Genomic DNA, 11,958 nt, shown 5'->3' with positions numbered 1-11,958 from the left:
CAGTGTGCCAATGATTGTATCAGTTGATCAGAAGCACGTGATCAATGATGTCCAAAGCTTTGTTTTGTCAAACAATCACATGATTGGAATGCCCGACAATCCATAAATCTCTTAATAAGGGTTATTGAATCTTGATGAAAATATAAAAAAACGTAATGTTATGGGAAAATCCATAATTAGTCAACTGGCAGATGATACCACTATTTTTCTATCAATTTAATTTGCTATCAATTTAGTCACTCTTCTCAGGTTTGAGGCAAAATATGAATAAATATGAGTTTATGGCCATACATGACCATCCATTAATTTAATTACATAATATCGTGAAACAATTTATTGAAAGCCAATGTTATTAACAGTTGCCTTCAAAGAGTATCTATATGTGGAAGAATTTTACAGACAAAAATTGAAAGTTTGTCTAGGATAATTTACCCAGCTTTATCACTAGCTGTCGCTCAGCTTATAAAAATGATAAACCAAACTAACGTCAATTATATTAGGAAGAACAATGTTCACTACATAAGGGTGATGTTTTAAGACCTTACAATGATGGGGGCTTGAATGTTTTTGATTTAGAATGTATGAATGGTATGTTTAGACTAAAGTGGTTAGTATTGTAATGAAACGTTACAGTATTTTGTGAGGACCTCTTAGGCCCCACTCCCCCCTATCTGAGATATCTACTGCAGCCATCATCCTCCACATACAACACCTGTTCTGCTAGTCACATTCTGTTAAAGCTCCCGAAAGCACATCTCTGGGTCGATCGTCTTTTCAGTTTGCTGCAGCTAACGACTGGAACGAGCTGCAACAAACACTTAAACTGGACAGTTTTATCTCAATCTCTTCATTCAAAGACTCAATCATGGACACTCTTACTGACAGTTGTGGCTGCTTTGCGTGATGTATTGTTGTCTCTACCTTCTTGCACTTTGTGCTATTGTCTGTGCCCAATAATGTTTGTACCATGTTTTGTGCTGCTACCATGTTGTCATGTTGTGTTGCTACCATGCTGTGTTGTCATGTGTTGCTGCCTTGCTATGTTGTTGGCTTAGGTCTCTCTTTATGTAGTGTTGTGTTGTCTCTTGTGATGTGTGTTTTGTCCTATATTTATAATTTATGTTCTATTTTTAATCCCAGCCCCCATCCCCGCTGGAGGCCTTTTGCCTTTTGGTAGTCCGTATAGTTAAATAAAAGGTTAAATCAATCAATAAATACATTTTCTCTGTGATATGGATGGCCTGTGGTTCAGTGTCCCTGCTTCCATCTTTAAAAAGATTGGAATAGATTTATTGCTTAGATGTTACTTTAATATTAACAAATTACCTGTGAAACGTTCTGCACTTCACCAACAAGTGTTATTATATAGGAAATCGGCATATAAACACAACTCCACATAACACACCGATATGGAATAACAGGTGTATTCTGTACCGTAACAAGACCATAGTCTTTCTTTTACTTAACTAGGCAAGTCAGTTAGGAACAAATTATTATTTTACAATGACGGCCTAACCCGGCCAAACCCTCCCCTAACCCGGACGATGCTGGGCCAATTGTGTGCCACCCTGTGGGACTCCCGATCATAGGTTGTGATACAGCCCGTTATCGAACCAGGGTCGGTAGTGATGCATCTAGCACTGAGATGCAGTGCCTTAGACCGCTGCACCACTCGGGAGCTAAGAGATGTAAGAATGAATGAAAGAAAATATCTGTAAAAGACCAAATCTTTTAGATGAAAGTTAATATAATATATAAATATCCTCAGCTATAATGTCTAAGATAAAACATTACTTTCCTTATCGCCCCAAGCAATATTGTAGTCATAAATGCTATTACTTCTAGTCTTGTACTGCTGATGAAAGGGATGTTATTACATTCAGATGCGTCTTTATACATAAATGGCTGTTTGCAGGATAAGAAGTGTAACAATACACGTCAGACAAGTTACTTCCAAATAATTCTTCCCAGAACTGTTAAAGAAACTGTCAAATTGTTTATGTTTCTGTAACCAAGAAAATAACAAAATATTTGTCTTTCTCTATATTACCCAAGGCCAAAGAGAACCATTTAAAATTTCTAAACTAGTTATCTGTCAAATACATTTTTAAGATTGAAATTCAATGTAGAGCGTAATGACAACATTTTGTGGGAATGAAATTGAAACTACTGAACATATTTTATTTTCCTGTGATCATATTACCACTTTCTGGGAGGAGTTACATGATTAATTAATTTCAAAGAATATTAATATTGACAATATCACATACAATGACATCAAATTTGAGGGGGATTTACTTGGCTCATTGTGCTCTAGCGACTCATGGCGGCAGGCCGACTGCCTGCAGGCCGACTTCGGTTGTCAGTTGAACGGTGTTTCCTCCGACACATTGGTGCAGCTGGCTTCCAGGTTAAGCGAACAGGTCGACCTTCGCCTCCCCCGAGCCCGTCGGGGAGTTACAGCAATGAGACAATATCGTAATCACGAAATTGGGGAGAAAAGGGTGTAAAAATTACAAAAAATATAATACATGTTTTTTTCAAGTCACCTTGTCTGAGAGAAATGTACATGGTTAAAGCATTACAACCTTTGAACACAACAGACACCCAACACCACAACCAACCATAGGCACCCAACGCTTAAAGAACAGAAAAAGTAGCCAGCCCCTTCCAAATAATTACGGTTGGTTCCATCTGTGTAAATGCACCCCCTTATGAGCAGGCGCAGAATGTATCCATAAACTGCATTTCATTATATTGCTAAAGAACGATTATGCCATTGAATGCAGAATATTGTTAACTGCTATTAAAAATGGTAAGGACTCATTTGCCATTTTGTCTAGCTAGCTACCATCACAGGCGATCTAGTAAAAACAAAAATGTATGCAATTTGATGTATGCTAGATTTAATTGAGTATGGCTTTTCAGATTTTTCAAGAAAATAGTTTATTAATAGATACAGTACATATAAGAACAAACAATAATTAGGAATTAACAGGCAGTCGTATACACCATTGAGAGTCAAAGCATGCTTAAGGTTTCTGAGGCGATTTTGTGTTGTGGTCAATAATTATTTACCCATAATTGGACAACATCAAGGATATGGGGTAGTCTAAAAACTCTTCATAATTATGTTAAACCACAGTCAGGGTTGGAGTCCCAATTCCTGTCAATTCACATTTAGTCAAGCTAAGCAGTGACAATATTGAGGTCAGATCTAGGTAAGTGATTTTGAACCTTTTCTTACACATTCATAAATTAAACTAGCCAATGTAAAAACCTGATTCATATTGGCAATAACAGGTAACCTGTGTGCTTAAAACACTGGTTAACAGTCACTACAGAACAGACATCTTCATGATATTATGCAGACCCACACAACATGATGCATACGAAACAAGTTCATATTGAATAGCCCGCATCTAAGGTGACCAAAAGTACACCCACACCAACTCTATTAGTTCTCTTCATGAAAATATCATACAAAATGACAGGAGGCTGAATAAAAGGTGCAGTATGTCACATTTTAGCATGAACTTTGTTGGTTTTTGAGGAGTACAATTTAGTAATACCGGAAATTACAAATCATAAACAGGATTGAAATGTTGTTACTGTTAAGTTTGCAACCGCCAAGAACAAAAATCCACAAGTTGGAATGCGCTAGAACTGCCCCATTCCCCTCTCATTGTTTTTGGTCATTAATGCTCAAGTTAGCAGTTGGGTGATTCTCATGAAACAAGTTTTAACCATGGCAGTAACAAATTGAGTTATAAAACCATGATGCATCTGCAACAATCATTCAGAATTCTAAGATGCTTAGTTTATGGCATATTGCCTTACATTTTCACCCCAAATTGGGTCATTTTACAAAATGGTACTACTAATACTAGAAAAACCTAACTTATTTGAACAAACACAATATGTTTCTGTAGTTTGAGGATAAATCATAAAAATGATTTACTAGTTGAAGTTTACATTAAACTATAATATTTTTTACGTAAAAACTGTCTGTGGACATGTTTCTCATTACCGTAAAACTTTTTCAAATGGCTGTAAAAACTCCTATATTCATTTTTTTATAGTTTTATTCACCCATGATGCATCATCTAGAGAAGTAGTCCTTACATGAACACAAGTTAATTTAATCTTTATTTGTCTTCAGAATGAGGATCTTATTCTCCCCTTTACAACCTCATTACCAAAATGAGAAAAAAGCTCATATTGGGGAAAACGTAGAGAACTGTCACCTTACCAGCATGGAGGCATGAATGGGCTTTAGTGATGTGGTCAATTGTTTGCAAGCAATAGGAAACAGCAGACTGAGCTAAGTGCCTCTCATTACCGCATCACTTAGGTCTTTCGTTAATGAGAAACTTAATTTCGGGTAACGATAATAACCTAATTTTAATGTATAGTCAATGGGTGTGCTGTGGTGGTAACTAATTATTTACCAGAACTACAGATTACACCTATTGTATAGATTTTTGGTAAAACATCAGTTATTCGATTAAGTAGGATCAAAGAATTATGGGTGTAAACCCCATTTAATTTACTTAAAGCCACAATCTGGAGTTTGTTTCAACAAAGAGCAGCCCCGCCACTTAAAGGAGGATATCCCCCATTTCTAAGTTAAAATCCCACATATTTAGATACTTTATAGACATATCATGTTATGCCATTTGCCCATAAGATGCCATTCAATTTAGAAACCCAGCTAAAATACCTTAGAACCACACATATCCACATCCTAATACACCAATATTACCTGTAAAAAAAAGAAAGTCACCGTTTTATGCTTAAGTCCACTTTCACTTTTGAAAATACATGCACGTAATTACAGTACTTATGCTAAATGAAGGGATTTTAGTCAATTGTATTAAGACCAGTGATTTTCATATTACCCAAATCATTTGGGATTGACAAATGACACATTTTGATGATGACTAACAGAGCTCAGTACAGTTTTTAAACTGCAAACTATGCAACACTCATTACCAAAACATGTATTCTCATTTCCGGATCCAGCTTTTCATTACCGTAATAAACCAATATTTAGGAAATACTACAAAAGGTTAAATGTATACTTGTAATTTTCACTTCATCTGATAGTGTGCCTTTTGTTCTTTATCCAAATAGGTTTACATAAAAACAAGTAATTATTACCAAAAAACAAGATTCAGAAAAGGTTGTGCGTTGCAGTAATGAAAAATTAAAAAACACATGAATAATTTAATTTGAAATATATTTGTTTTCAGTGTTTAACTCAGGCCTTTTCATTAGGTGAGCAATGTTACAAAATATATAGAAATTGGTTTATTACTTTTTTGGGAATTCGAAAATTTTGGCGGTAATGAAAATGTTTGCATTGGTAGTTGTGGAAATGCATAATATCTGATAAATAAACATAATAATTATGAAATAAATAACTAGAGATCCTAATCTTAGAGGAATTATGGTGGAAAATAAGTTTATTTCTTGTTGTAAAGTGCCAGCTTCGTGAGAATCACCCAGTTGGTGTCAGCAGCTTAGTAGAAAAATATGTATTGTTGTGGATTACAGTTTCTCCTGGCCCGTAGACTACTGTCAAGGTAAGGAACCATCTTGCTAATGTTGTAATTTTGGTGAACCAAAGAGGGTATATTAAACACAGGTTTAAAAACTGTGGGTGAACTATACCTTTAAAGGCTATTAGTATTTGGAGATATTACACAATGCACCTTTAATGAGTAAGAGTTTAAAATGGCAATATAAAACAAAACAGCACCATTCATACTAAAGGTGTGGTCTTGGTTAACTAGAATAAGACATTTTCACATGTTCAAATTAATAATCTCAATAAACATGTAAAAACAGGGAGTGTTTGTTTCAGCGGGATATAGATTCCTAGCACACATAGCCCATCCCTTTTGTGAAATAAATAAAAACAATCATCTACATCCAGAAGGACATCCATCTACATCCAGAAGGAATTATTGATGGGTGTGGTGAGATAATTGGGATGCACCAGGTCAAATAGGCCATCCTGCATGAGAGCAAAAACAAACAAATGTCAAATTAAGAATACTGTGAAGGAAGTCTTGATAGCTTATAGCTGTAGGCCAAGAGCTGTGATCGTGAAATAACATTTCTTATAATTGCTGCTCGTTAACCAGAGGGAATCAAGACATGTCATTTGACAGCATCTACAAGTCAATATTCTTCCATCCTTTCTAGTTATTTAGAAACTTTAGTGAGGTTGCTGTGAAACTTAGTACATTTTTCCATTGATATCCCCTGTTAAGAGTGCAGGTTGAGAAGAAAGCTCATTTCAATGAGGTGAATGATTTCCCTGACAACACTCACCTTTGGTGTGGTTCATCTTCCGGAGCCAATACTTCTGTCCTCAAAAATGGTGATTTCAACCTGGTGAGGGGGTTAGTTAAGGAAACTGGGATCCAGCAGGACATTAAAGAAGGGTACACAAGAAAGGTCTGAGTGTGTSYCCCAAATGGCATCCTATACCCTATATAGCGCACTACTTTTGACCAGACCAGGGCAATTTGGGATGTACCCTCTGTTTGTGTGAGCMTCAAAGACAGTAATGGATACAACCCTGAGACCTCTCTCTATTGGGTCTGTCAGCAGGAGTCCCAGAGGAGCGTAGATCTTCTCATTCTGCTCCTTGACGAACCTAGCGATTTTCTTCAATACCTAGAGACAAAAAAAGTAAGCCCTTTCACCCATTCATGGCTTGGCCTCAAAGACTACATCCAATATGGCCACTGGTCCACGTGTCATTCAACATTGGTTAAGTCCCAAATGACACCCTTTTCCCTAAAAAGTGCAATACTTTTGACCAGGACCCATAGGGTGACATTTGGGACCCAGATTGCTTTTTAATTTTATTATTATACCAACCCTTGGCCTACATATTGTCTAGTTCTATTTATCCCCTCGGCAGGAAAAAACTGAACTAGACAATAMATTTGCRCCAGGTGTGATATCGCTCCTAAATAGCTTGTGCTAATATTCCTATSAACCCAGTAAGGCCAGCAGGCTAGTCTCTTTTTATTGGTATGTAACTTATGAAAGTTGTACCGTCAATTAGTTTTGTATTTAAACGTGTACATGATACTGCAACAAAATTTCCCCACAGGGACAATAAAGTCAGTAAAGTAAAAGACTTAGGGACCTACTTTCTCATAGTGGGTCTCCATACAGAGGAAGATTGTGTAGGCTGTCATGCAGGCCAAGCAGCCCTCCAGGTAAGACTTGCCACCAATTTTCTCAGCCTCTGCGTAAAGGTTGTTAAGTGTCTGCATCGTCTCCTCAAACTGCTGCTTATCAACCTGAAAAAATAATGCCCACCTGCTGCTTATCAACCTGAAAAAATAATGCCCACCAACCCCTCAGTAAAAGGTCATATATCATATATTTGCATGATCAAATGTACACATTTGAAAAGGAAACAGATGAGTAGCTAGTTGTTTCCATACATACTAATTCAGGTGCTAATAAGGGTGAACACTGTATTTCGTGGTATCCAATTGTTAGTAATTACTATCTTGTCTCATCGCTACAACTCCCGTACGGGCTCGGGAGAGACGAAAGCCATGCGTCCTCCGAAACACAACCCAACCAAGCCACACTGCTTCTTAACACAGCGCGCATCCAACCCGGAAGCCMGCCAATGTGTCGGAGGAAACACCGTRCACCTGGCAACCTTAGTTAGCRCGYACTGCGCCCGGCCCGCCACAGGAGTCGCTGGTGCGCGATGGGACAAGGATATCCCTACCGGCCAAACCAAATCTGTGTGCGTGTGTGTTAAAGTGCTGAGCGATTAACCGGAATTTCAGGTATTTTCCCATTTCCCCCCGTTTTTAAAAACAACTAATTGACCGGCATCAGTTCAATTATTTGAATTCCATTTCGTCTTTTTKAATTCCATTTCGTTTTTTTCCTTCTGTGAGTTCAATGCGCACATCACACAGTTTCTCTAGAGATAAATCAGATCCAGCCTGAACTGTGCGATGTAGTAGGGAGTTGCTGTTTCCAACAGTCTAATATTTTATAGTTTAGTGCATAAAATGTGGTCAATAATCAATTGCGCATCTACTTGTCTGGTCTGTTTGTTTTAAGCCTGCTACCAAAGAGAGAAGGATGTGCGATTGTGAGGTGATATATAGAGCCCCACAGTGGAGGTGTCATAATACCCATAAAACCTAGCGGTCAAATATGGAAATGGTTCCACTCGTTTTTCCACCATAGGGTATTTTTGAAACACTTCAAATAAGCGCTGTATTTCGTGTAGGCTTACCCTGGCGTGACGTTTTGATAACCATGTAAATCTCACTTGGACAAGGTGACATTAATCAATATATTTGTCTCTACTTACTCTCAGATTTGAAAATGCTAATTAGCATCAAAGTAGACATCACGCAAAGCTCCTGCACGCCATCTCTAGCTGACACCTTTGCTAACAGGTATTGTGTCAATTCAAAACTTGCACAAGACAGTTAACAGAATTGTCCATTTAAAGAAATGTAGCCAATTAATTAATTACTACATTTAGCTAACATTAGATATATATTATTAAGTATTTAACGTTAGTACTTATAAAATAGTCAGATAGCATAGGCATCAGCTCTATAAAATAAAAATGTAATATACAAAACTGAAATATTTTATTAAAGTTGTGAAAAAATGATGGTTAATAGGTGATAAGCAGTAAAGGGCCAGCTATACCATCATGTGACTTATTGTTTTATTCTGYGTTCCAGCATTCAACCCACAATGCCTWGTGCATTTAATGTAAAACAAAAACAATCWAAAACCGTGATTATTTGTTTATAATCGAACCGAATCGCTCAGCACTAGTGCGTTATCATACCCTGGACTCCAGCTCCGAGGGGAACTTGGTCTGGAACTTGCAGATTTTACCCGAGTTGTAGTCCCTCTGGACATACACTTTGGAGGCGACGGCTGCTTGTTGCTGCAGCTCCTGCAAACTGTGCGTCTGGGTGGGGTAAAGCATAAATTAAGTGAGGAAAGCATGACTTGAGAAAACATCTCATGGGATCACTTGAATCCATCAGTTATTGAGTTAATGGGAAAAGCTAGCTARCTAACGTTACATATCTCTGCTTCAGACAGACTTTTATGGGCCTTAAGATGTTTTTGGGAAACCGGGCCCTGGACAGGCAGAGAGCTAACTAACGTACCTAGTTTGCTAGGCTAGTAGACCAAGCACCACAGTACAGGCAGCCACCAAATGGTGATATCTAATTTCGTCAGACACGGCTTATAATATAGTTGTAATTGTCTCAATACACACAGTTAAAACACAAATGTGAACGCAATTTACCTCCGCCATAGTGGACTGTGAGTGTTCCTTCCTCCAGCTAGCTCACTACTGCCGCGTTCAAACCAACTGGGAACTCGGGGAAAAACGAGCTCTGACTAGGAACAATCGATTTGAATGGTCATTAAACTCGGAATTCCAACTCCGGAACTAGTGCTTCTTTCTAGTGCCGCGTTCAAAACAACTAGGAACTCGAAAAAAATACGAGGTAAAATCATGACTTMAGTTATCTTAAGGTCGGAAAGTCGGAGTTCAAGACAAAGGCCCGAGTTCCCGAGTTGGAATTCCCAGTTCGATAACCGTTAAAATATATTTTTTTCTCCGAGTTCTCAGTTGTTTTAAAAGCTCGGAAGTCAGAGATTTCCGGGACCGAGTTCCGAACTCCCAGTTGTTTTGAACGCTGCATGACACCCCTGTGACGCGGGCAAGAATAACTACGCACTTCCGGGTCACGGATTTTTGGAATCCTTTAGAATTAGAGTCCTTTCCTACATACTTTCTAAAAGAATAACTAGGGCGAAAATGATAAGAAATTTGCATAACTATCGATATATTTGATACTACTTATCATACAAAGAATTATTGAAAATATTCCTATAAGATATTATGTCAGTTATTTGTCAACAATGTTTTTTAATGTGTGTACATTTATTGCACAGTACATAATTGCTTGTACTGTTGTGTCACAGTAAAAGGGTGGTCCATTCTACTCAGGAGAAAAACATATTGATACAACAGTAGCTAAAATGGGGAGAAGTCTGTCCATAATAAATCCCTACTCTACCTTCTAAACAGCACTATCAACAAGGCATGTCACACAGGTCCTAGTTTTGTCGCACCTGACTATTGTTCAGTTGTGTAGTCAGGTGCCACCAAGAAGGACTTAGGAAAWTTGCAATTGGCTCAGAACAGGGCAGCACGGCTGGCCCTTGGATGTATACAGAGAGCTAACATGAATAATGTGCATGTCAATCTCTCCTGGCTCAAAGTGGAGGAGAGATTAACTTCATCAATACTTGTATTTGTGAGAGATATTGACATGTTGAATGCACCGAGCTGTCTGTTAGAACTACTGGCACACAGCTCGGACACCCATGCATACCCCACAAGACATGCCACCAGAGGTCTCTTCACAGTCCCCAAGTCCAGAACAGACTATGAGAGGCGCACGGTAYTACATAGAGCCATGACTACATGGAACTCTATTCCACATCAAGTAACTGATCCAAGCAGTAAAATTTTATTTAAAAAAACAGTAAATAATACACATTCTGGAACAAATCAATGTGCCAAATACAACAAGTGTAGACCTTACCGTGAAATGCTTACTTACAAGCCCTTAACCAACAGTGCAGTTCAAGAAGAGTTAAGAAAATATTTACCAAATAGACTAAAGTAAAAAATAAGAATAACAAGTATCACAATAACAATAACAAGGCTATATACAGGGGGTACCGGTACCGAGTCAGTGTGTGGGGGTACAGGTTAGTTGAAGGTAATTTGTACATGTTGGTAGGGGTGAAGTGACTATGCATAGATAATAAACAGCGAGTAGCAGCAGTGTACAAAAGGGAGGGGGGGTTCAATGTAAAAGCAGGGACTGTAAAGTAACACAAACATAGGCACAGACATATGCATACACACACACGATAACATACGCACTATACACACGTATGGTGTGTTTACGGACATATTCAATCTCTCCCTATCCCTGTCTGCTGTCCCCACATGCTTCAAGATGGCCACCATTGTTCCTGTACCCAAGAATGTAAAGGTAACTGAACTAAATGACTATCGCCCTGTAGCACTCACTTCCGTCATCATGAAGTGCTTTGAGAGGCTAGTTAAGGATCATATAACCTCCACCTTACCTGTCACCCTAGACCCACTTCAATTTGCTTACCGCCCCAACAGGTCCACAGACAATGCAATCACCATCACACTGCACACTGCCCTATCCCATCTGGACAAGAGGAATACCTATGTAAGAATGCTGTTCATTGACTATAGCTCAGCATTCAACACCATAGTACCCTCCAAACTCATCATTAAGCTTGAGGCCCTGGGCCTCAACCCCGCCCTGTGCAATTGGGTCCTGGACTTCCTGAAGGGCCGCCCTAAGGTGGTGAAGGTAGGAAACAACATCTCCACTTCGCTGATCCTCAACACTGGGGCCCCACAAGGGTGTGTGCTCAGCCCCATCCTGTACTCCCTGTTCCCCCATGACTGCTTGGCCATGYACCTCCAACTCAATCATCAAGTTTGCAGACGATACAACAGTAGTAGGATTGATTACCAACAACGACGAGACAGCCTACAGGGAGGAGGTTAGCGCTCTCGGAGTGTGGTGTCAGGAAAATAACCTCTCACTCATTGTCAACAAAACAAAGGAGATTATCGTGGACTTCAGGAAACAGAAGAGGGAGCACCCCCCTATCCACATCGACAKGACAGCAGTGGAGAAGGTGGAAAGTTCCTTGGCGTTCACATTACATTTACATTTACATTTAAGTCATTTAGCAGACGCTCTTATCCAGAGCGACTTACAACATCACCGACAAACTGAAATAGTCCACCCACATAGACAGTGTGGTGAAGAAGGCACAACAGTGCCTCTT

General features: G+C 38.8%; 1 protein-coding gene across 2 annotated transcripts; it reads right to left on the bottom strand.

Annotated features, from left to right (window-relative positions):
- Positions 1-2,921: 2,921 nt before the first annotated feature.
- Positions 2,922-9,717, bottom strand: LOC111964650 (golgin subfamily A member 7). Of its 2 annotated transcripts, XM_023988497.2 has the most exons (6): positions 9,344-9,717; positions 8,870-8,995; positions 7,176-7,328; positions 6,589-6,690; positions 6,343-6,402; positions 2,922-6,022 (listed from the first exon to the last, which is right to left on the bottom strand). In XM_023988497.2, the coding sequence occupies exons 1-5, from the start codon at positions 9,350-9,352 to the stop codon at positions 6,355-6,357; spliced, it is 438 nt and encodes a 145-aa protein (XP_023844265.1). In that variant the 5' UTR covers positions 9,353-9,717; the 3' UTR covers positions 2,922-6,022; positions 6,343-6,354. The 2 variants fall into 2 exon arrangements, 1 of the variants encoding a protein (XP_023844265.1); XR_002877413.2 differs by having other exon boundaries at positions 6,343-6,690.
- Between the last annotated feature and the right edge of the window lie 2,241 nt (positions 9,718-11,958).

The sequence above is a fragment of the Salvelinus sp. IW2-2015 genome, linkage group LG1 (genome assembly GCF_002910315.2).
Source record: "Salvelinus sp. IW2-2015 linkage group LG1, ASM291031v2, whole genome shotgun sequence".
In the NCBI taxonomy this organism is placed as follows: Eukaryota; Metazoa; Chordata; class Actinopteri; order Salmoniformes; family Salmonidae; genus Salvelinus; species Salvelinus sp. IW2-2015.
The sequence above is the reverse complement of the archived record's forward strand: the minus strand, read 5'-3'. Positions and strand labels throughout refer to the sequence as shown.